The sequence below is a fragment of the Penicillium waksmanii genome (assembly GCF_028829765.1).
Source record: "Penicillium waksmanii strain IBT 27052 chromosome Unknown utg000007l:1.0-4314555.0:1.0-4317578.0, whole genome shotgun sequence".
Classification (NCBI taxonomy): Eukaryota; Fungi; Ascomycota; class Eurotiomycetes; order Eurotiales; family Aspergillaceae; genus Penicillium; species Penicillium waksmanii.
Window position 1 is genome coordinate 237,181 of NW_026643253.1, and position 24,284 is coordinate 261,464.

The window sequence follows — 24,284 nt, forward strand, 5'->3', positions numbered from 1 at the left end:
CGCGATATCTTTCCCTTTCGACGATCAGCCGTTCAGGGAGCCGGCCATCGAGATTGAAGCGGGATCCACTTCGCCCCTGAACCAGAACATTCTCATTCTCTCTAAGGAAACTTAACCCGTGACCAATGTAGTCGTTGGTATCGGTGCTCATGGATCTCAATAGTTTGGGAAATAAATACCTCCTTTGTTCAGGAAAGGCAGTCGATTCCATTTCCTAATTCAAATCTGGAAGAGCAGACATAGAAGTAATAGTATGACCCCCCCATAGATTGTGTATATAAGGGAACCAGGAGAACGTGAATTTGGCTTTCAGATTTCAAGTCTTATCCAAAAAAATATGTCTACCACGCAATTTCCTACTACACCGTCTCGCGATCACTATGATGTGGTTATCATTGGAGGTGCTACAAGTGGCTCATCTATTGCCTGGCATCTAGTAAACGACAAAAGCTTCAGCGGTTCGGTCTTGGTAATCGAGCGAGACCCGTCACTTCAATTCTCTGCCACAAAGGCTAGCAACAACTGTATGCGACAACAGTTCGCTACAAAAATCAATGTGGAGATCGCCCAGTACGCTGCTGGGTTTGTCAAGAATTTCGGACTAGAGTTCGGAGATGATCCTTGCGTGCCGACCCCTCCGATTCGCGATTTCGGCTATCTCTACCTCTCCGACTCGAAGAAATTTACCGAAATCCTTCGAGAGGACCAGCAGCTCCAGTCTAGTATGGGTGCAGGAACACAGATATTATCTGCAGATGATGTCAAGTGTCAGTACCCATTCATCTTCACAGAAGACCTTGACTCAGCAAGCTTGAACACCAAAGACGAGGGCTGCTTCAACGCCATCGGTATGGTCAATTGGATGCGAATGTCTGCAGTCAAGGCTGGTGTTGATTATATCAATAATGAGGTCGTTGAGATGATGACAAACGGAGACAAAACCGAGGGCATCAAGCTCCGCAGTGGCGATAGAATCTCCGCCAAGAACGTCGTAAATGCAGCGGGTACTTGTGCGGCTCAAGTTGCTAAGATGGCTGGTATCAAGGATCTGCCGATCGAAGCTCGGAGACGTTATACTTATATCTTCTCGGTTGATGAGCCTATTCCTCAAGACCTCCCTCTGACCATCGATCCAACCGGAGTTCACGTCCGATCATATGGCCCGAAGGATTATCTTGTTGGTTGCCCGCCCATTGGACCAGACATTGCAGTCGATGTGGATGATTTAAGCTTTGCCGAAAATGCCTGGGAGGAGAAAATACTGCCAATCATCACGCGTCGCATTCCTCAGTTCAAGACGGCGCGGGTAACAAATGCTTGGATGGGTCATTATGAATTCAACACCTTCGACCACAATGCTGTTATCGGACCACATAGTGTCATGAAAAACTTCTATTTCTGTGTTGGCTTCTCTGGTCATGGAAGTCAGCAAGCTCCGGCTTGTGGCCGCGCTGTTGCCGAATTAATTGTGCATGGTGCATTCAAAAGTCTGGATCTGGGTACTCTTTCGTATTCACGTATCCCGGAGGGTCGACCCCTAATGGAGCGAGCTGTCATTTGATACTTGTATTCCATTGATAATGGTCTACATCGAAAAAAAGGATTGTATTCAGAGGCAAGGCAGGAATTTCTTCCAGAGTGGAATAAAACCAAATTTGACCGATCGGAAATTGAAAAAAAGCCCAAGGGGGCAATTTAACTAGATTTCTATTCAAAATTCAAAAACACTATTTGGAATTGAAGGGCCTAGATATTGCCGATCAGATTCTGAATGGTTGTCTCATAATCTTCAGGCTCCCGGCCTAGGATCTCCTTTAGAGCAGGAGAAACAGCCGCCGTCTCTCCATTCCTAATGGCTTGCCAGGCAGTGGACCACTCTCTAGAGAGATCAATGCCGTGGTATGTGTGCTTATTCCCAATCTGGGGCAAATCGACATATTGATCGACCGAAATCTCTTTGATGTGAAGCTTTTTGCTGATGGCGCGACCCAGAATTTCCACCGTCTCGGCAAGCGAGATTTCCCTTTGTCCCGAAAGGAGAACTTTCTCGTTGAGATAATTAAATTCCGTTGGGGTATTTGCGTATGTAACGACTAGCTTAGCAGTTGCTTCGCCTAGATCGTCTTGTTTCACCCACGAGACGCCAGGTCCATCTCCCGAATGCGGAATCGTGATTTCTCCAACTGGGCTCTTTGGATCAAACCAGGCCGTATAGATAGGGAATGACTCCGAGTAGATCCCCTCCCGAATGGAAGTATAGGAGATTTTATCTTTCTGGTCCGCGAGGTATTGCTCGGTCAGGAGATGTGCGCCCATGACATGTGCAACGCTTTCATCGCTTAAATTGCCAGCAAAACCAAGCGACGAGTAGAATATATGCTTCACACCACTTTTGATAGCCGTATCGATTGCGAGTCTGTGAGCCTGTTCATTTGTAAGCGTTTCATTCGAGATCAAAAGTCCAGAATACTTACATCAGCGCGATGCTGGATCTCAAAAGATGCATACGAAATCAGCATCAAGACATCTACACCGTCGAATGCATTGGTCAAGGAGGAGGGGATATCATAATCGGCCTGTCGAACAGAAGCACCTTCTCGGCTAATGGCGACGAGCTTCTCGGGGTGGCGGGCGATCAGCAATAATTGCGAAGCAGGCACGAGTGTCTTCAGATGATTCACAACGCTGGATCCCAGCCCACCAGAGGCGGGGAAGACACCGATGATTGGGCTCATTTCGAAAATATTTTTACGTCGGAACCCGATTGTTTAACAGCGCTGCTTGAATAGATCTTTTTCTCTTCGGATAAGCTGGCAGTAAGACAATTTTTTTTCGAAAGGCTCTTAGACCATTAAAAGTGCCTTTCTATGCTGATTCAAGATTGTGTTCATGAACTTGGCGGTGCGCGATTTGGCGTTGCTTATAAATAGGGTGCTCGGTCGGCTGTCGTAAGAGCCGAAGAATCGGACACTTGCTAGTAAATCCGAATCCAAAAATTGATTTTTGTTTTCTATCTTTAATCTCAAATTTACTTAACATGCCCAAAATAATATAGCCATGGATTTATTTCAAGTTAGAATAAATGTCACAGGTTTGGAACCACTCATGCCTTGTAGGACAGGATGTAACGTCCACCATCATACTCGGTAACTGTGTAGTACTCCTTTCGCACGGGATTGAAGCTAAGGTCTTCGTTCCCAGCCATGAACCAACCAGGAAATTGTTGCGCTGCCTTGCCCTCTTCCCAGGTGAAAAGGTCACCGGCCTTGGGATCTCGACCATTGCTCCGGCTGAGATAGAACTTGCCATTATATGAGACACCACCTTGCATGCGGAGAATATCAACACAATGGGCCCAGCTTGAAGTGGCTATGCCCTTGTCATCAGTGCGAAGGCGGCGAGTGGTCGAGTCGAGCTCGTATTTGACAAGTCGAATGGGCACATCATCGCCATTTTTATATTTTTCACCATCACGTACGAACTCGCCAACCAGGAGAGTATCGGGAGAGTCGCTGCGGTCAAGAGACATCCATGAAAAGCGGAACGGAGACGAGTCGCCAGGGGTCCATTTGTAGTAGCTAGGAATTTTGTAAGTATAAATCGAATGGCGAACTATCCTACTAGAAAATACTACTAACCGGACTTGAGGCAGAACATATTTGTATCCAGCAGCAGAGAAACCGTCGCCGTTCTTGCCAACAGGATCCGCAATGTCAACCTCCCAGATGTTGTTCAGGTCAAAAGCCCGAATACCAATATTGGTGTCCACGACGAAGAGAACATCACCGTACCACATAATACCACCGGCATGGATAGCAATCTCCTTGAAGTCGTCATCGGCTGTAGGGTAAACCAGGAGAACATGGCGATATTCGTGCGTTTTACGATCCACGAAGCTGAGGCGAACACTGTCCCCATCGTCACGATGCCAGCTAACGATCCAGGCTTCGTGGTCATTCCACTTTCCAGCTCCAAGAGCATCTGCAGAACTGGTGATTCCTTGTGGTACCCATTTGGTAGTCTTGTAGTCACCCGAATTCCATGCCCATGCTTCTGATGGGGATCCCGTTCCAACAGAGGGTGACCCCTTGTTCAGGACTCTATTTGCCGATTCGAAGACAGCCGTGACACTGACATTCTTCCCCGTACCCTCAAAATGTTTTGCAAGAGCAGATAGATGGGTATTGTCGGCTGATTCTTTGAGAGTAAAATCTCCGGCGTTTAACCTTTTATTCCCTGTGCAGGAACGAGAGTCGGCACCGCTAACAAGAGGCACTGATATCGAAAAGAGAGCAAGCGCAAAGCGGCAGATCACTGAATACTGCATGATTTGGTACTTTCCCGGAAGCAGGAAATTTCGATTTAGTTGTCGAGAAGAGGGACGAAAGATTGGGAACAAGGGAATTTATAGATGCAAGATAACCATGAACCATGCGACGGATAAATTCTTGGGCATTATACGAACAATCCCCTTAGTTATCTTTCAAGTTGCCATCATGACAAACATTCTATGCTCGTGTCCCAAGATTATACGAGAGGGGCCCTGGACTGGGTGCCGATCACCCCACAATACGAGACTTGGCGGGGGCCAGGACTCGGATAGGAGCTTAAAATAGCCGCTGGGGTTACAGATTCTTGTGAATGTCGTATAACGTAAGATTAGATCCTGGCAACGCGGGAAATGAATCTGGAGTTCGGACCTAAAGTCCATTAAGGAGGAAAAGAAAGAAGTTTTGAGGAGTATTATTGGGGACCACATTGGAAGAACTAGATTAACCTTGGAAGCTAAAACGGAAAGGTCTGCCGCTTACTCTAGCATCCGAGGAGATGGAAGTCTCCCAATTACCCTTGCTACTACGAAGTATGGCCGTATATATAGACATATACTAACAATATGGACATGGCATCTCTACTAGTATGCCCAGGGGGGTGTATAGCAAATCCAAGTTGTGTTCGCGGGGGGGGGGGGGGAATGGGAAAGAATATGCGCCTCTTTGCTTCATTCAATCGTTCAATAAAAGAGATGAGATGGTATGTATGAACGCCCGCTAAATGACAAATTTCCTTTATAAAAGCTGTACACCAGATATCACAAGCCTCCAGTTCCGAAGAGCTCCATCTTGATGTTTCCAGATTTCACACCTAAAGCCTCAAGACTGGACTTCGTATCGTTCATGAATTCCTCGGGCCCGCAAACATAATACTGTGTTCGGGAGTTGTCCAGGAATAACTCATCACTTGCATCGAGCCTGCTCAGATCCACTCGGCCAGCATGATGATAATCCACTCCTTGCCTGTCGTCGGGGGAGGGGTGGCTGGTGAAGAAAGTAGCCTGAATATTTGAATGGTCTTTCACAACTGAGGATACGTGACCCTGGAAGGCACGCACCTTAGAATTCCGGGCACCGTGAATGAAGTGGAGTTTGCGATCGGCGGCTGATGACTTGGCAATCAATGTGTTCAGAATTGAGGTCATCGGGGTAAGACCGACACCAGCAGAAATCAAGACGACAGGCTGACTTTCTTCGTTTGAGGAGTAGAAGAAATCGCCACAGGGATGGGAGACTTTGACTAAATCGCCCTTGTTTTTGGTCTCGTGAAGCAGGTTGGAAACGTAGCCGGGGTGAGTTGCAGCACCAGGTTCACTCGAGTTCAACCCATTTTCCTTCTTCACACTGATGCGATAGTATTTAGGGGATGGTTTGTCACTGAGTGAGTACTGGCGAGGCTGATTATGTTGCAGCTCATTGATATGAACCTGGACCGAAATGTACTGGCCTGGCTGAAACGCAGGCAATGGCTTGCCGTCCACGGGGGACAGATAGAAGGAAGTTATTTCGTCCGATTCCTTGACCTTGTCGACAATCTCGAAATCGCGCCAGTCCGTCCATTCTTCGTTTTGCTCGTAGATCTGCTTCTCGCGGCCGATCATGATATCTGCCAGCTGCCAGTAAGCAGCGGCCCAGGCATCCTTAATCTCGGGAGTGAGTGCGTCTCCAAGAACCTCGCCCATGGCCTCGATCAGGTATTTTCCGACAATCTGGTAGTCCTCGGGCTTGATGTAGAGGGAGGCGTGTTTGTTGCAAATGAGCTCCACGGCAGGGCCCAATGCGGCCAAGTTGTCGATGTTCGAGGCATAGGCAAATAGGGCACCCGCTAGAGCACGAGGTTGATGACCATTGGTCTGGTTGGGCATGTTGAAAACGTTTTTCAGCCCGGGGTGTGCATCCAACATGTTCTTGTAAAAAACAGTGGTGATGGTCTTGCCATGCTCCACCAGGACAGGGACTGTCGCTTTGATGAGTTGCATTTGGTCTGGTCGCAAACCTGAAATGGAACCCATGGTGAAGAGTGTGTGTTGTTCGATGTGAGACAATGAGATCAATCGAGGTGAATGTGGTATAGATCTTGAATACAAAGGTCTATGTACTGGTCTGATTAAAGTATATAGGCATGAAATTTTCTTGTTGTGGGCCGGAAAAGCACCAGGTATTTATTCCACTGGTCAAGTTATGATCCCATCCAAGCTCGTAAACTTATGACCCGCCCTCGGCCGGAATAAAAAATTCTAGAAATATCGAGATGGTGTACCTGGCCGGTATGTGCGGTTAAAACGGGAGGGTAACGGACTATCCCGCATCTCCGCGGAGGTTGACCAAACCCCGACATCTGAGTGGCTGCCCTTTCACCATGGAAATCAAATTGTTTGACCCTGGTGTGTTTGAACTACGTCCGCTGGAGTTTTCTCGGCGGTAGCTCCAGTTTCAGGATGCTCGGGACGCGCCTACACCTAACGGCACATTCTTCGGAGAGAATGTATGTATTTGCTAAAATTTGTCCAATGTTTCAAAAGAGTTTTCATCCGATATTTATGTATGATATGACAGAGCGGGGCCTACCTATTGCAAGCTCTATAATAGCTTTAAATCGCCGATCGCACTTGACAGATAGCAGGCTCTCGCCAATGAGAGCCACACAGTTTGAAGTAAAAGATGACTCCATTGACTACAACACATGATCGGGCTTGCGCAGTTCGTCCCAGACTCACCACCGCCACGTCGCTTAGCCCTGTTAATTCACCGATTTCACTCTTCAAGTTTGGTCACGCGCCGGTCGCCAATCCCGACCGAATCAGCCCACACGAGAACCTTTAGGAACGGCCCCAGTGGGGCCGAAGTCCCCCGAGTTCGAACGCTGAACACACACATTTTCCCACAGGAGGACCGTAGTGGCAAGGACTTGTATGTCCGCACGATGGAATAGAAGGAACAAGAGATAGGATTGACTGATGTGTATTGAAGAAGGTGATAAGCAGGCTAGAAACTAAAGCAGGGATCGGAGGAAAGACCGTTTACGGTCACATGATAAAGATGTATCCGAACCTCAACAAACTGGTAACCAAACCACAACCCGTACTTTCCGCCACAACGCAGCCGTGTCTTCCAATCAAGATATCCTAGACATAAATGAACTGACCAATCTGCCGCACCCGAACCCCTATTTTTGATTAATCGCCGCATAATGCAGCGGGGCATAATCGTAGTTCGCATATGGTACAGCATCCCATCGCCAAGAGCCTTATGCTTGGCTTCATATGACAGAGGAGTCCTTATCAACTTGCAGATCAGATATCATTCCTTCCATTGTTTAAAAATATGGCGTGGAATTTGGCAATGAATATTCCAATTCAATGGCCTCTAGACAGCCGCTCTGACCGACAGCAAAGCATAGGACAGTGCCCTCAGGAGTGATACCAATTATTTGCCTTGATTTCACCCCGTGGAATAAGATGGATGCTTTGCATAAATAAGGGAGCCGCATATTGATTTGGCGAGGATTTGCAATATCTAGTCGTCCGACGAACAATAAGAAATACGCGAATGACGAGGAAGTTTCTTATCGGGGAAGAGCTAAGACCCCCAGAATCCGATGGTCTGTCGACCTTCCTATCATAAGACATAATGTTAGGGTTCAGCTGAATGCACCGTAAGCTGAGCGCAAGGCATGTCATGCACATTGACGATGATTCATACAATTCCAGAGCTTGAATCATGCCAAGTGGGCAAAATATGGAGGTTACCTTTTAATCGCCACCTGCCGACCAGATTCGAACCATATTGGTGTTTCCGGATTTTCGACTGCCATTCATAGCCCAGAGATCCTAATTTAGAATCCGTTAGATTCGAGGAAGTAAGTATTCGCATCCAATACCTACGAATAAAACGTGATAAAGACACTACACAATATCACCGGACTAGAAAATATTGCGTACCCTCTAGAGGGGCACATTTCATTAATGAGATACCAGTCAGCATTTCACATGTCCATAAAATCCAAATTGATCTATGAGAACGAAAGTTTCGGAGTGTAGCTGAACTCTACATCTCGTTAAATTAAACTTCAAATGTAACAGCCTCGAGAAGTTAGCAATATCTACGACCTGGGTAATGGGGGTTTGTGGGATAGGATCTGTTGATTTAAATATTGTCCAATAGAAGTGGTTACCAATTTTTATAGAGCCGATCTTTGTGTGGAACCCCATTCATAGTGTCGGATTGCGTTCTAGACAATGCCGGAACATCCGTTTGCGGACACTCGGAAGCACCCGTTTTGGCATATGGCTTGGCTTGGCACTCCATAAACATGGTACACATCAGAATATTGACCTCACCACTGTTTGGCGCCTGGAGTACTATCCCAGATGCTTAAAAGTGCGCCTTTCTAGGCAGAGTAAAAGGGCCCGGGCCAGCAAGACTGCCCTAACTATCACCACAGTGCTTAGCGACGAGCTCGATCACACCCCACGCCAAGATCCGGTCGATGATGAATAGACCAAGAATACCTTTGGGGAGCTTACTATAGTGACGTCTGAGATAACTTGTTGTTGTTGGATAAATATCTCGTCAGAGACGTTTTGCATGGAATCGGTCGCCTGGACTTTTCGAAGATTTTATACCTTTAAGTCTCCTAATTTTCTATCTGGATCAATTCAAACAATTAATTGAAATCCCCGCCTCGCGATGATCTTCCACAAACGTGCGCCGTCTGGAGCCTCTACTCTGGCCGGCCCGCCGGGGCCCGGTGGTCGTGGCCAGCTTCCCATGTTGCAAATGCCCGATAGCCTGCGGTATAACCTGCTTTGTGTGGTGGGCGAGTTTGTTGGAACATTCTTGTTCTTGTTCTTCTCGTTTGCCGGAACCCAAGTATCTAATACCCCAATGCCTCCACCTGGCTCTTACCCAAATACTTCGAATCTTCTATACTCGGCTCTTTCTTTCGGTTTCGCCTTGACTGTCAATGTTTGGGCATTCTTCCGCGTGACTGGCGGTCTCTTCAACCCAGCGGTACGAAGCACAACGCGTATTTGAATGTTTCGAAATGCTAACTTCAACAAGGTGACGCTAGCCCTTTGTATCACTGGGGGACTACCTCCGATGCGTGGTCTGTTTGTGTTCCCTGCACAGTTAGTTGGTGGTATTGCCGCGGCAGGTGTTGTTAGCGCTCTGTTTCCAGGCCCCTTGAACTGTGCCACCAGATTGGGTGGCGGTGCTTCGATCTCACAGGGTCTTTTCATCGAGATGTTTCTCACTGCCCAATTGGTCTTGGTCATCATCATGTTGGCAGTGGTCAAGCACAAGTCCACCTATCTTGCTCCAGTCGGTATTGGTCTCACATTCTTCGTCGCAGAATTGATCGGTAGGCTTTACTCGAATTTAGACCCCATGGTTGTTAACTAACGTCAATCGATTGCTAGGCGACTACTATACCGGCGGTTCTCTGAATCCAGCACGCTCGTTAGGTCCCGATGTGATCAACCGCAGCTTCCCCGGATATCATTGGATTTACTGGGTTGGACCTCTCCTAGGTTCACTCCTTGCCTCTGGATTCTACCATCTCCTGTGCTTCGTCCGTTGGGAAAATATCAATCCTGGCCAAGACTACAATGAATGGGAAGTCAGGGCCGGCAAGACCGAATCTTCGGCTGCATCGGAGCACACTGTCACGGATGGCCTGCACCATCATCCAGAGAATGAGGTAAGGCACCAGGTGCCTCCCGAGGAGCAGGTTTGAGATATAACTCAAACATGAAGTATTCATCCTTAGGGTGAACCATTACAAAATCTGCAAATGTTGTAGGGTTTGACTGACTAGTAGCTCTTCATCCCTGGGTGGCTACTATTCAGACTATCCATTATAGTTATTTTGGATGGTAGTTAGATCTTGGAATTTTGATCTTAAACCATCAGGTGTACGTGGAATATTGAGCTGTATCTACTTATGTAACATAATGGTAGTATAATAATATTTGAGAGTATCTTATACTTTTCATTTTTTCCTAGTTTTCAAAGTACCAACATCCATGGAGGACGGTGTAATTAATCATCGATTTTTAAGGTTAATTTCACGACCAGAATAGGCCGCTAGTCGTCATTTCGTAATGGTATTGCCGCTTGCATGAAAATCTGGCTTATTCCATAATAGGGGCAAAAGCTATTTAACAAAGGTTACTGCTTTGGTAAGCAGGCTAATTACTAATTGCCAAGTAATAACTAGGCAATGTATCCGACTAGTAACAGTGACTTTGTCACGACAGTTAATTCTTCCCGGGGGGAGAGGCCAAGGATTTAAAGCTACTGACACGCAGCCTGGCGAGAGCGGGTCAAGTAATGAAGATGCACGGAGATTTTTCCCTCTCACAATGAAAGTTCTAATCTATTCGTCTGCACTGGTCTGCATGTTTTGTCAGTAGCAATTTCAATAGTGTCCTCACCAGTGCAAATTGCATCCATTCTAGCTGCAGATCAGCCGGGCGACCTAGTCAGCTGCGGGGCCAGTTGGAAGGACCACAATCTGGTTAAATTCACCCCTAATGGAAGTACTTAGGGATCATCTTGCGATTGGATAAATAATAAAACTGCATATGTATAAAGCACATATACTCCGTACTATAAAAGGCGGAACATTCAAATCTACCGTTCCGGAGATCTTCTGGCTAACGAACGCGATAAAAAAAGGGGGGGGGGGAACTTGGCTGCTTACTCGGACTAAACTTGAAGGGCCCCACCAATCAATGCACCATCGATTGGCGATGCAAGGGTCGAAGACTCAAGAATGAGTGAGTATCTTCAAGCCGCCTACACATCAGCCACATCTGCACAGTAAGCTTATCAGACAGTGTTACCTTCACAAAAACGGAAAATCAACAAACGCCTTCTGAATGCCTGCTGCTGAAGAAACCAATCGTGATATTCTATTCACTTGCCGGTATAGGATTCGGTGCAGCGATCCATCTGCCATCGATTGCAGATCCACCTAGAAATCTTCCTAGCCCTGGAAGACCCCTACATGCACTCCCAGGCCAGGCTAGAGCCTTGTGTGACCCGCGTGCAATTCTAAAGCTCTTAAAGAGCTTCCCCGCCATGTTGCCGGAGTGTCTTCTTCTCGATCTCGTTTAAGTCGTCTTGCCATTTCTTCGAAGACTTAGATGAGGGACATGGAGGCTATGAGCTTTTCCGGGACACGGGGTTTATCGGACTCCGGGGATTCGCAACTCCTGGGTGAGTTCTCACAAGCGCGTTAATATGCCGATATGCGTGAATTGCAATCTAACGGGCACGCGCTCAGCCAAAATGGGCTACAAACAGGAACTCAAGAGGCAATACTCGACACCGCAGGTATTTGCGGTCGCGTTTAGTATAATGGGATTGGTTCCTTCAATCGCATCAACCTTGGCATTTTCGCTACCGGCAGGACCTGTCGGTATGGTTTGGGGGTGGTTCACAGCGAGCATTTTCATTCTTCTGGTTGGACTGGCAATGGTACGACCTTCTTAGATTTCGCCCAAATCCATGTTACAATTCTCTTGACTGACTCTTGTTCAGGCTGATCTTGCGTCTGCGATGCCAACCGCTGGAGGTCTATACTGGTGGACCCATTATTTTGCGGGCGTGAAATACAAGAATCCGCTGAGCTTCTTGATCGGATACAGCAACACGCTCGGTCTCATCGGTGGAATCTGCTCGGTGGATTATACACTCGCCCTCATGATTCTTTCCTGCGTCTCTATTTCCCGCGATGATGGATGGTCTGCGTCGCGAGGCGTGATTTACGCTGTCTACGTGGGTCTGGTTCTTTTGCATGGGATCTGTGCTGCGCTATCAGGTCGAATTATGCCCAAGATCCAGACTGCTTGCATTTATATCAACGTCTCGCTTGTCATCGCGACCGTGATTGCTCTGCCGGTTGGAAAGGTCACACGTGGTGAGGCGCTGAATCCCGGAAGCTATGTTTTTCAACACGTCGACAATGAGACTGGATGGCCTACCGGGTGGGCATTCATGCTTGCATGGCTTGCGCCTATCTGGTCTATCGGTTCCTTTGATTCCTGTGTGCATATGAGCGAAGAGGCGATGCATGCAGCCAAAGCCGTGCCCCTGGGGATCATCTGGTCGGCCGGCTCTGCCTGTGTACTTGGCTTTCTCACATTGTCTGTTATGGCTGCGACAATGGATCCGAATGTAAGCAATACATTAAACTCGAAATTTGGACAACCAATGGCACAGGTAATCCGTCACCCCTTTCTTTGATAGCATGATGTTTGCTAATTCAACTTCCAGATCTACTACGATGCTCTGGGTAGGGATGGCGCCTTGGGCTTCATGATTGTACTCTGTTTGATCCAATTCCTCATTGGACTCAGCTTGGTAAATCCGCTATCCCCAATATCATTCCCCTTGGCCATGCTAACAAAGTAGACTGTCGCTGCTTCTCGTCAGGCATGGGCATTCTCACGAGATGGTGCCCTGCCATTTTCGACCTTCTTTCGCCATATCAGTAAACGCATTCAGTACCAGCCCGTACGAATGATTTGTGGATTGGTAGTGGCATGCCTCATCCTGGGTCTGCTATGTCTGATCAACAATGCCGCAACAAATGCCTTATTCTCCCTCTTCGTCGCAAGCAATTACTTATCCTGGGGAACTCCAATCTTCTGTCGTCTTGTCTGGGGCCAAGAGCGGTTTCATCCAGGCGAGTTTTACACTGGTCGGCTAAGCAAGCCTATTGCGTGGATTGCAGTTGTCTACCTCTTATTTGGTGTTGTGCTTTCCATGTTTCCAACCGGTGGTCCCAATCCTTCACGTAAGTCTTTTCCACATGCGCGGCTATCAATACTGGGCACTCTGACTAATTCTCGTCGCAGCGGCGGATATGAACTACACAATTGTGATAAATGGGTTTGTCTGGGTTGGATGCATGGCTTACTATTTCTTGTTTGCGCGACACTGGTTCACCGGCCCGCGCATGACAGTCGACGATAACAGCTCTACAAATTCGGAAAGTGGCGCCTACAATTCTGTGGTCTCAAGCGGAGGGCCGATGAATGCGAAGGCAGAGTGACTGCTTCAATTCCTTTTATTTCAGCGATTTCCTTCAAGTTGTACATGTTCTATACCCCTTTCTCCGCAGTATCAATTCTATAGCCATTGAATTTACATACCGATATGCGAAAGTAAACCGCTGGATGAATTGGCTCGTTCAAGCTTCTCTTGTGCCAAAAATCCCCATAACAGCATGCCGATCTTAGCTAAAAGTAGCCCGAAATATGACGTTGCAACCCCACAGCCATCAGGGACACGGAGCTCGCCCCGTCTTCTCCAATCCCCCCGCTCCACGATCGCGACACGTTAACATCCATGCAGTTTTCGTCGGATTCCCGCCATCGAACTGTTGAATATGAGCCAAGAGCATGAATCGCCCGGTGAGATAGAAGACACCGACAGCTTCGAACTCACCCAACCACCCGAAGAGAGTGGGCCGCTCCAACGAGCGGCGACCGACAACCCACGAAATGTGCAATGGAAGCCATCGTCGAGAACTGTGGATGAGACACTTGCAGATGGTCTTTCGAATGAAGATCTTTGGATGTTGATTCGGCGATTCAATAAGGTAAGGCTTGGCCCTGCGGAAGTTTTGCTTCTGGACTGACATGTGAAGCAAATCTATCATGTGAAAGCTGTACCGGGCGCGAATCTAGATCTGGATCTCAATCGGGCGCAAAATGAAGTATATCCTCCGGAAAAACTTCGAATGACACTTGAACGATTTTATATCTCTGTGGTTGTCGGGTTGATTGAGTTCTTTCGACATGTTGGGAGATTGCGGTCGTGGAAAGAGCCCGTCCGCACTGCGGTCTTTTGCGGTGTAAATTGTCTCTCCTCAGCTTGACAGCACTCAATGCTAATTTATACGCAGGTCTACTTCGCATCCTGGGCAGCAGATCTCCTCATTCCGATGACGATGAGCCTATTCATTGCCTTGATAATGTTTCCTCCCATTCGGCCGTTCTTATTCCCCGCTCCTCCGCCGCAGCCGCCAACAAACGATTCAACCTCAAACCTGTCGGCAAATGAACAACAGGAATCTCAAGACAGCTTGACGGGTGTACCGGAGAATCATAAGGGAGAAACTGCCGAGCAAGAAGCCAAGGTGTTGCTCGACAGCTTTGCGACAATGGCCGTCGAGGGTGCTGCGGGGAAATTCGGATATCCTCTGGATGAAGAGACCGCGGAGAATTCTACTGCAGTTATTGCAGCACCACCTATAGATATCACGCCCGAGACACCCGAAGTGGCCGCGGAGAAATCTGCAGAGGACCAAACCAAAAAGCCCATGAAGAAGAAGGTCTCACAAGGGATGGATCAGGCCATGCGAGTGGTCAGCGATATCACCGATATCTATGAAAGATTTGCCAAGTGAGTTCCCCAGATTGAAGATCAAATGAGAAAGTTGACATTAACTGGATTGAAGTATTCTTTCTCCTACTCCGCCATTCTATCTCATTTCACCACGTCTTCGCATATCGGGCATCTTGAGCATCGTGTGTCTCGTCGCGCCATTTGCATCCAGTTACTGGATCATCAAACTTGTCGGATTCGCTCTAGGATTCGCTTTCTTCGGTGCACCAGCCTTCACCTATACGACGGATCTTCTGAACCGCAAATTCCCCGAGTGGCAAGAGCAACTCGATATCAACATGTATGTGCACTAACCAACCTACCATTTACCAAGTGACACCTCCTAACACCATCATGATCTAGGACACTTCTGAAAGGTGTACCCACTAACGCCCAACTAACCTTAACACTCCTCCGAATCGGTGAAATTAACTCATCACCTCTCCCACCACCACCAACAACCGAGGACAGCGAGCCCGCATGGCCAATCAAGCGCAAGAAGTCCAAGGCAGTGACCATTCCCCAATCAGGCGATCTAGCTAGCATATCAAACGATTCAACCACCAACCTGTCATCCGACAGTCTCGCAGCACCGAAACCCAAAAAACGAACCTTCTTCAAAATCCTAAAGTTTTTCCGCCGCACAATCGCAACCGCAATCCGAGGCCACATCGCCTTCGACCGGGCAATGGCAATTGCAGGATCGGCACATACAAAGAACCTCCTAGGCATGCTTCAAAACCACCGCTTCTCCGGCACACCATACGGGCCATTGAAATTCGACGCGAAGTTTGAGCGGAAGCGCGGGGCAGCCGTCATCGATTCCACCAAGGAACCACCTATCTTATACTTCACGACGTACCAATCGGCCGGATTGGAGGATCTGAGCATTGACGCGCGGAAGAAGGGGTCTGTTCTCTTTCAAATTCCGGTCACTGAGATCCAGGAACTGCGGAAGACGGAGGGATTGGGGTGGAAGGGAAAGCTGATTGTTGAATTGACGGCCGGTAGTAAAGAGGCTGCTGATGGAATGGTCGTTGTTGGCAATGAGATCGGGCAGTCATTCCATCTTACAGGGATGAGGTCTCGGAATCAGTTGTTCAATCGATTGGTTGCGATTGATGCGCAGTTTTGGGAGAGCAGGTGATAATGTTCCAAGGGGTAGGTATCTAGAGGACTATCTAGGCATACTAGTAGAGCCCAAGGCAGAATGCATAGATCTATGCTTGTTAGCGTGCAATGCATTCGAGTTTGCTCACATATACGATAGCAGTACAAATACGACTATTCGAATGGAAACCAATTGAGAGAAAACCTTGGAATGTTCAAGTTCATAGTTCAAAAGTATAGACAGGTATATATACAGTTCAAAACGCCGGTATTAATCCCTGCCAGCAAAAATGCACGGCAAAATATTTTAGGGAAAACCAATCAAGGAAAGTCGTGAAAGAAAAGCCGTATGCCAGAAACCCGAGTCCAAAAATCATTACATTCAGAGATATCCTTTACAGAGCAACCATGACACCGAGCATACCAGCCATACCAGCGGCAGCGGCGTTCATCTTGTATCCAGCGACGGCAGCGTTGGAGGTAGTAGGGCTGGCAGATTCGGAGCCAGTGGTGGAAGCACCAGTGTTGGTAGCCGTGGAGGCGCGGGAGGTAATGGTGGAAGCACCGGTGGTCTTCTCACCCTCCGAATTGGTGGAAGTGAAGGTAGAGACCCAAGCGGAGGCCTTGCTGGCAGCTTCAGAGCCGGCGGATTCACCAGCTGAAGCGATCGAGCTGGCGTGGCTCTCGACAGCGGTGGCGATGGAGGCAGCGTCGCCGGTCAGAGTGGACAAAGCAGCAGCACCGCCGGTCTCGAAGGCATGGCCGATGGAGGTAGCTTCCGCGGCGGCATCTGAGCCAATGGACTCACCTCCGCTCTTGAGGGAGGTGGCAACGTCCTCAGCCTGAGAGACAATGGAGTCGACATCGATGTCGGGGGTGGCCATGGCAGCGGTGGCCAGGAAGAGGGCGGAGGCAATAGCAGTGAACTTCATTTTGGTAGAGGTGGTGGAAGGTAGAGGAAGTTGAGATACTTTTGAAGTGGTTGTTAGTTGGAGATAAAGTATTGATATAGGGCTGGTTAGGCTGTGGATAGGATGAGAATAATAAACTATGGTTCGGGGAGATCCAGGGGTTCTTTATAGTGACGATCGGACCATCCAATTTCCTCCTGGATATAGATAGTAACCAACTACGAAGGACATACCTAACTGGGGACAAGGCATCAGGGTCCGCAGTTGTGGCAGTGGCAATGACGCCGTTTAGGGGGAAGACGGAAAACAATTGGGGCCAAGGCTTACGGCCGATCAGTGGGATTGGGGGAGAAGTGCAATTTTGGAAAGCAAATCATCATTTAATAACTCCACTTGGGCTGAGCAGACAGACAATGATTCGTCTGAGCCCTTGTCCGCCCCCATCATTGCTGCTGAGTGCGAGATCCACGAGGGAATAGCGGCACATGAGGCTACATGCTGCGACGGGCTGCATGAGCTGTGTACCGGAATTGATGCTTATTTCTGAGCTGGGCCCGATTCTACTGAATGGTGCTGTGCTGTGCTGCATGCTAGCAAAGGGGGTCGAAAATTGACACAGCCTACACTGAATTAGAAACAGATATGGTGCTGCCTTCAAACAAAACTTGGAGTCAAAGTTCGGAAACCTCGGCTGGCAGCGCCACATCGTAGGCCTTGCCCCCCTAATTCCCTAATGTTGGGGAAGATCTCCACCAGCCACGGCAGGTAAGCATATGAGTGGTGGGACGACATTTCAGAATTTCATTTCAGGAAGCCTCCGCCTAAAGAGATTTCGGAATTGAAGCGGGATGAAGGAAACGAAATGCGTGTTGAATTGATTGATGGGCCTCGTATTTCCGACTAAGCCAAGACTGATGACGTTTTACACAGTGCAAAGTGGATGACTTCGCGGGTGTGGGTTGTGGCTGTGGATGTGTGGTCTTGGATGGCTTCTTCCGGCCAGCACCGAGAGAGGCAAATGGGCGTAGCCTTGGTCACGGGAAAGTCACGTGAATAGGTAAAAATAGATATTCTCAATTGCTCACGTGATTACACCCGGGTTTAGGAAGGAGCGGTTTGTTGGGGGCCTAATGTTACGTACGTAAAATGCAGGCGCGCAATGGACGAGCAAACATCAACTTGCCAGTGCCCAATGAAGAAGGAATCAAAATAATACATTTAAGTAACTAAATATTGTAATATATTGTAAATCATGTACTTAGAGAATTGAGACAGGTATAATAGTGTACTACCTGTAACTCGAAGTTTAGTATTAGTACTACAGTATTGGATGTTCTGGATATATATCTTCCAAAAAGTTCAGGCAAGGTTCAAGTTGTTGTCCGCGACTACTACTACTACTACTTAGTAGTAGTAATAGAAGTCAACTTGGATTTCAAATTGAAGGTGTCGGATACTAAGCACCGTGACCTACGGGGACTCGGACCACTCCAGGGCTGGAGTCGCGACTCGGAGTACGGCAAAAATTTCAAGTTTACTAGTATCAGTACTACTACCTACCAGTACTAAGAGTACAGACGAAACCTTCAACTTCAAGAAGTTGGCAGTGGAACTTGCCAGTGAACGAAAGCAGAAATCAAATCATACTAGTCATTAAGAAAAGAGTACTCAGTCATATAAGACCGTCTAAGAAATGCATATGTCCAAAATAACATGCCATGCTATGCACATGCCACCACCACACGCGCACCAAGTTTAATCCAATTCCGGTCTATGCAGAAAACTGCCTGTAGGCCTGAATAATCCCCTCCCATCCACCAGGATGGCTCGTCTCGGTCGGATTGGTCTTTCCATCCAATATCATGACGTCCGTCATGCGGGTGCTGATCGAGTACCACACCAAATTCTGCGGTGAACCAACAACACGCATCATATTCGATTGACACTTGCCCTCGCAAGGCTGGTTGTAGAGACCATTCCATGACCCATCGAAAAAGGCCCAGGCAGCAGAGTTGTAAAGGGCAATGTTGGATCCCCCGTCAATATTAGTGGCCAGCGCGGAGCGACATTTGTCGTCGTTAGTGGAGCACCATGAGAAGTCTGGATCTCCATATTGAGCATTGGCAAACCAAGGTGCGGGTGCCTTCTCATACTCGCCAGAGCCTTGCATATAAGGCGTCTCAGTTTGGAGGAGGCCAGCGTACACGTTTTCGGCCTTGTGGAAGTTGTAGTTGTAGAGCCAGTGGTGCTCGGAGCCAGTACCAGTAAGCCAGGTACCTTGAGTCGCTTCTACCAAAATGCCGCGACCGGTTGAGATGATAGTGAAAAGGGATTCGCTATCCAGGTTGTGGTCTGCTGTCCATCCCCAGAAGTTTTCAATATATGCAGACGAGCTCTTTGTCAGGTGCATCACCATAAAGGCAGCCATGCAGTCCTTGGGATCTTGCGAGGTACAACTGTTGGAGATTGTCGTTTCGGCGGTACCACCAACTGTGACAATGGTGTTCCATAGACCAACATCTCCGGGCTGAGCTCCTGCAGCGTTGATCTCCAAAATTTTCGCACCAGGGAGAATTTCACCTGCTGCAAACCGCATATCCTGAATTTCAATAACACCAACATCTCCAGGACGACCGAGCTGGACCACCGCGCGAGGCTGGAGGGGATTCTTGAAGGCATCGCCATAACCCGAGATGACAGCCCATGCTTCACCGACCATTCGAGTGCCCACAGGGACGAAGAGAGTATCGGAAACGCGGTAAACACCGAAGGGAATATAAGTGATCTTGCAATCTTCGGCGTTCTGCAACAAGATAGCATTCAAAGCCTCCGTATCATCGGTACGGCCATCACCCTTAACGAGATGGCCTGAAACCGTCTTGACGTTCACGATATCATCACCGCCATATTCCCCGTAGGTAGGTTGAGCCTTGGTGAAATACTTTCCACCAATCAATAAATTCTCCGAACGCTCAGTGATAAAGGACTTTCCAGCTTCATACTGGCCGGGTACCTTTGTGCCCCAGATATAAGTGTCAATGTGCGACGCAGGTCCCAAGCGAGTAGCGCCGTTGCTATCAACCGCGATAGGGTGCTGGGAATCGTGAGAAAGGTTCTCGATAATGAACTGGCTGTTCTGGTTGCCGTAGTCATGAGAGGAGTCGTGGAACAGAATGACGGTTCCACTGTTGGTCGATGTCGAGTCCAGTAGAACCAGACTGCCCAGTCCGTTGCCGGTCATGTTGACAGCAGTACCGCAGGACTCAAAAGTCGCACTTTGGAGCAGGACAGTCCATCCGCCAGCGGCAGAAAACGCCGTGCCCACCGCGCTAAAGTGGATGTTTTTGAAATTGACCTGTTGGTTCGAGTTTATGATACCGGTGGCACCGCCAATAATGCGCTGTTGAAGTTAGTATAAGCCAGTAATGCAATATTATCATAGAGGAAGAACTTACCACATCGGTGACGGCAATTGTTGAACCGGCATGTATATCAATACCAGTATGCGTACCAGGGCCAGTCGGCATTCGAACCTCAACATTGGTCAAGCCGGATCCTTGAGCCACTCCCCATTGGAGGGCAGTGATGGCGACATTGGCATCCACCGAAGTCGTGTCCAAGATAACGTTCTTCATCACCATCATGAAGCTAGTTTCCGGGTTCCCGTTGTTGTTATCGTATCCCAGAACAAGGAATTGGCCACGGAAACCGGGAGAGGCTTTGATGACGGGTGGATTGTTGGGGTTGCCAACAATGATAGTTCCGACAGTCAATTTCAATGTGCTTCCAAGCTGGTAGACTCCGCTGGGAAGATAGACCTCTGCCGGGAACCGAGTGACTCCTTTTCCTTTGCGACTACCCCCGGCTCCGGTGTCATCGATAGCTTTCTGGAGGTTTGCTGTCTGATCGCCCGTACCATCATTCGCAACATCGTAGTGCATCACATTTCGGTACACGGGATATGAGTTATCTTTGGAGATATATGGAGCTAGACCAGCGCCTTGTCCTTTGTGATCTTGCTGGTCCAACCAGAAGACACCGCGCGAGGGTTGTCCCTTGGGAGCGCATGTCTTGGAGGCCGCAGCGAAGGCTGGGCTGCTAGAGCTAGAGATAGTCAGTACAAGTCATAGCTTGGAAGGTAGCCATCACCTACGCTGGCTTTGGTAGAGTTGTGAAAGTCTGAATCTGACTCGATGACGAACTTTGGCTCGAGCCTGGAGTCAAAGTATAGGTCAAAGTTGTGGGAGCAGTTGCCGCAGAGGAAGTGGCTGGAGTAGAAGAACCTGGCGCAGAGGAAGTGGCTGGAGTAGAAGAACCTGGTGCAGAGGCAGGACTCCGCTTCGAGCTCGATACGGCAGGAGTAGACTGCGACGGACTTTGCGAGGGAGTAATTGAAGAACTCGGTGTTTGCGGCGAAACCGGTGCTTGCGGGGATGTGGGCCCCTGTGCAGAATCAGGTGCTTCTGAGGCAGCAGGAGATTCAACTGGAGTGGATGTATCCGCTGGAGAGGGTGTCCCCGCCAGAGTGGGCGTTTCCACCGGACTGACAGTCTCAGGAGGACTGGGAGGCTCCGAGCTCGGGGTATCCAACGGGATTGGGGTGTCTGTTGTCTTACCACCTCCAAGGAGAGTATCAATCAGGTCTGGAGCACCGCCAACCTGGGATAACAGTGTCGGAAACAAACCCGGAAAGAACACTGACTCTGATGGTCCCTGATTGACTTCATGGAGATGTTCAATGTCACTCTCGCGAAGAGGAGCGACCGATCCCGACACAGCAGAGACAACTGCTACCAGAGTAGCAACAGACAGTGAGCTCCGCATCCTCAGACCTCAATTTCTCAACCGCAACTCTCAAGGATATCCTATCAAGCTGTTAGCAGAGGAAGGGAGAAGAAGAAGTAAACATTGGATCCGCAGACATGGTGGAAAAAGGACCAGAGATCTGGCCAGGCCCGCCTGGCATGCAGGAGACCAGGAGGTTGGCATGGCGTCGTCAGGATACCGGCAAACCTGATGTTTTGATCTGGGCAGGATGTTTGGAATGCGGTAGCTTCGCGGACCGCGCGGATCGTCCCCCTTGCGAGCGGAACGGGAGATGGACAGCACAGACGCGACGGCGGTGGATGGGCGATAGCAGAAACAACATATTCGCTCGATAGATGATGGAGATAAATTATGAGGATGATGATGATGATGATGATGATGATGATGATGATGATGATGATGATGATGATGATGATCTCGATCTTGATGCTGTTGAGATGGTTGTGGGTCCACGCGTAGAGGGGAAGCGAGAAGGTGCCCTTCAAAGATGGGAATGTAGTCTAGGCATAGACAGCGGACTTGTTAAAAATGATCTACCTTGAGATTACTCTAGATGGAGGAATACTGTAACACACGAGACTAAGAGACATTACTCAAAACTGATGACTTCTTGAGGCGCGCCGCTGAATGGCCATCTCATTTGACCATAATAACAACCTACCGAACCGAGAATATGTCGAACCAAATTGACTTTCTGGTGTGCTATTAAGTGATTGTAAGACTGTCAAACATGCCTGGATAGTTTCTGAATCTTCCAGAAACGTATACTTCAGATATATCGGTGGCCAAGTATAATACTCCATAGTTAACCAATGCCTCCCTCTACGAAGCTTCGCCAGCTCGACTCTATCTGATTGGCTCTGTGTACCAAATTTTCAGCAAACAGATGACACGAGCTCAAGATTCCATTCCATAATTAAATTAACTGACAGCTATTGAAAGCAACAAGCTGCAAGTTCGTACTTGTAGTTCTGCCGATGAGAATGTTTTTCTCATTCGGGAATAGTGTCCTGCTTTCCTGATTAGGAATATGGGGTCGAGCGAGCTAACGAGACTTGGCGTCTGCTAATAAACGGCGCACTTGCCAAGAATTGGAAAAAAAGGGTATGAACAGGCAGACTACCAGTCATACAATACGCGATACTGATAGAAAATCGCTAGTGGAAGATGAAGATCTCGCTAAGAAATACAAAGTGACGGCCTTTCTACCTGATATACGAAGGGCTGCCACCAATATCTTTCGGTTATCTGCCAGTTTCATTTCTAACATAGCCTCGGAAGATACTAGTATTGACCACTTAATCTTGATCATGCAAAGTCAACATTCATAGGATACGGAATGGCCATGAGAACTTGAAGGCTGAGCCCATCCCTAACGAAACCGTTTTACTTCAACTTCGGCTTTACGAGGAGCACAAGGGTGTGAGAGATGGCATAGTGACTCACGAGGTAGGGAGCTTAATTTTATCAGAATAGGCGGCGCATAAAGCGCGTCTTAATGTCTGATTGCGGAGGAATATCCATTTTTATAACACTCTCCTCACCGAGAACTTGGGAATCTTTAATGGGAAACGTAGAGAAGGATCCGCTCAGGCGATATCTGGTTGGAGCTCCGGGCACTAAAATATGCAATCAGATTCCAAGGTTCAGGGGTTGCAAGCGTTTGCCATATACACCACTCGCAATTTCAAACAATGACATACCCGTACAATTACTAACTCATAATATAGCGGGCTACGGGCGAGATTTTGGGAAGCCGGAATACCATGAGCGATTTCTATGGTGGTCCAGAAGCCTTGGGCGCTACTATGAAGCATGGGGGCACAGAGATACTTCGTCTTTTAATGGAAATGGGAAAGTAGACAAATGCCGGCGTTCTATAAGGGCAATGTCTCGGGCATGTTATTTGCTTGAAAATCGTGTCGCAGACCTGGGTGCTAACCACGTGAAAACAGTCTTGTGCTCATGGAAGCAACAAACAAGAAAGATTTCGAAACAGTACAGCTTCTTCTGGACGCTGGCGCAGATCCCAATGCGACTGATGATCAGCCTGAATTTGAAGTCTACCCGGATCATGAGCCCAGAATGCCTCTCTTAATCGCCGCGAAATCCAAAAATGAGACAATGGTGCGGCTACTTCTACGGAATGGAAAGAGTATCTAGAAGACGAGAACCCCAAGTCGGACTTTTGGGACCTGTTCTTTACGACCAAAGCAATCGCGAATTACGTGTCTCTCGTGAAACAATATCAGATTGTGGAAAGGGGAACCTCTGTTTAAGAGACCCGTCGATCCCGAAGTTCTTGCCCTACTAAAAACTATCAATCAAGAGAAGATCTTGTAAACCCTACAAGTCAATATCATCATCTATTGTCGAGCTATTTTTGGGGTACCCTTGATCTACCCCTGGCCTGTAGCCCCATTAATTAAAAAAAGATTCATGACGAGGATACAGGCAAATAACCTAATTGCGAAAGCTTACGCGATTGTTCTATGTGAAATCAAACGTCTTATCTATTTACGGTGACCACATAATATTCAAGTTGCTGCTGGATTTCCGCTGGCATGAGGATAAGGTGGTCGAAACTGGAATAAAAAAAAAGCTTGCGCTTGGATTTTGTTAAATATTTAGAAACAAGAGCCATATGAGAAAAGTTTTGATTCAGAACTAAATCCACATTCACATTCATTGGCCGTTTTCG

At 48.1% G+C, this 24,284-nt stretch overlaps 10 protein-coding genes across 10 annotated transcripts; 5 read left to right on the forward strand and 5 right to left on the reverse strand.

Annotated features, from left to right (window-relative positions):
• Positions 1–337: 337 nt before the first annotated feature.
• On the forward strand, positions 338–1,561 carry N7481_006925 (NAD(P)/FAD-dependent oxidoreductase; the record flags this gene model as incomplete). Its single annotated transcript, XM_057266144.1, has 1 exon — positions 338–1,561. The coding sequence occupies one exon, from the start codon at positions 338–340 to the stop codon at positions 1,559–1,561; it is 1,224 nt and encodes a 407-aa protein (XP_057120345.1).
• Positions 1,562–1,746: 185 nt separating this feature from the next.
• On the reverse strand, positions 1,747–2,735 carry N7481_006926 (uncharacterized protein; the record flags this gene model as incomplete). The annotated part of the gene is made up of 2 exons (XM_057266145.1): positions 1,747–2,424; positions 2,475–2,735. 2 exons carry the CDS (start codon positions 2,733–2,735, stop codon positions 1,747–1,749), a joined length of 939 nt encoding a protein of 312 aa, XP_057120346.1.
• Positions 2,736–3,103: 368 nt separating this feature from the next.
• Positions 3,104–4,327, reverse strand: N7481_006927 (uncharacterized protein; the record flags this gene model as incomplete). The annotated part of the gene is made up of 1 exon (XM_057266146.1): positions 3,104–4,327. One exon carries the CDS (start codon positions 4,325–4,327, stop codon positions 3,104–3,106), a length of 1,224 nt encoding a protein of 407 aa, XP_057120347.1.
• Positions 4,328–5,089: 762 nt separating this feature from the next.
• fhpA (flavohemoprotein) lies at positions 5,090–6,343 on the reverse strand (the record flags this gene model as incomplete). The annotated part of the gene is made up of 1 exon (XM_057266147.1): positions 5,090–6,343. One exon carries the CDS (start codon positions 6,341–6,343, stop codon positions 5,090–5,092), a length of 1,254 nt encoding a protein of 417 aa, XP_057120348.1.
• Positions 6,344–9,020: 2,677 nt separating this feature from the next.
• On the forward strand, positions 9,021–10,071 carry N7481_006929 (uncharacterized protein; the record flags this gene model as incomplete). The annotated part of the gene is made up of 3 exons (XM_057266148.1): positions 9,021–9,344; positions 9,396–9,696; positions 9,755–10,071. 3 exons carry the CDS (start codon positions 9,021–9,023, stop codon positions 10,069–10,071), a joined length of 942 nt encoding a protein of 313 aa, XP_057120349.1.
• A 1,559-nt stretch (positions 10,072–11,630) lies between these two features.
• N7481_006930 (putative GABA permease (Uga4)) lies at positions 11,631–13,398 on the forward strand (the record flags this gene model as incomplete). Its single annotated transcript, XM_057266149.1, has 4 exons — positions 11,631–11,819; positions 11,883–12,518; positions 12,777–13,140; positions 13,202–13,398. 4 exons carry the CDS (start codon positions 11,631–11,633, stop codon positions 13,396–13,398), a joined length of 1,386 nt encoding a protein of 461 aa, XP_057120350.1.
• Positions 13,399–13,734: 336 nt separating this feature from the next.
• On the forward strand, positions 13,735–15,882 carry N7481_006931 (uncharacterized protein; the record flags this gene model as incomplete). Its single annotated transcript, XM_057266150.1, has 4 exons — positions 13,735–13,947; positions 14,254–14,753; positions 14,809–15,036; positions 15,099–15,882. 4 exons carry the CDS (start codon positions 13,735–13,737, stop codon positions 15,880–15,882), a joined length of 1,725 nt encoding a protein of 574 aa, XP_057120351.1.
• A 358-nt stretch (positions 15,883–16,240) lies between these two features.
• N7481_006932 (putative GPI anchored protein) lies at positions 16,241–16,777 on the reverse strand (the record flags this gene model as incomplete). The annotated part of the gene is made up of 1 exon (XM_057266151.1): positions 16,241–16,777. One exon carries the CDS (start codon positions 16,775–16,777, stop codon positions 16,241–16,243), a length of 537 nt encoding a protein of 178 aa, XP_057120352.1.
• A 1,750-nt stretch (positions 16,778–18,527) lies between these two features.
• N7481_006933 (glycoside hydrolase family 55 protein) lies at positions 18,528–21,905 on the reverse strand (the record flags this gene model as incomplete). Its single annotated transcript, XM_057266152.1, has 4 exons — positions 18,528–20,156; positions 20,212–20,860; positions 20,910–21,543; positions 21,770–21,905. 4 exons carry the CDS (start codon positions 21,903–21,905, stop codon positions 18,528–18,530), a joined length of 3,048 nt encoding a protein of 1,015 aa, XP_057120353.1.
• A 1,643-nt stretch (positions 21,906–23,548) lies between these two features.
• Positions 23,549–23,746, forward strand: N7481_006934 (uncharacterized protein; the record flags this gene model as incomplete). Its single annotated transcript, XM_057266153.1, has 1 exon — positions 23,549–23,746. The coding sequence occupies one exon, from the start codon at positions 23,549–23,551 to the stop codon at positions 23,744–23,746; it is 198 nt and encodes a 65-aa protein (XP_057120354.1).
• Positions 23,747–24,284: the final 538 nt, after the last annotated feature.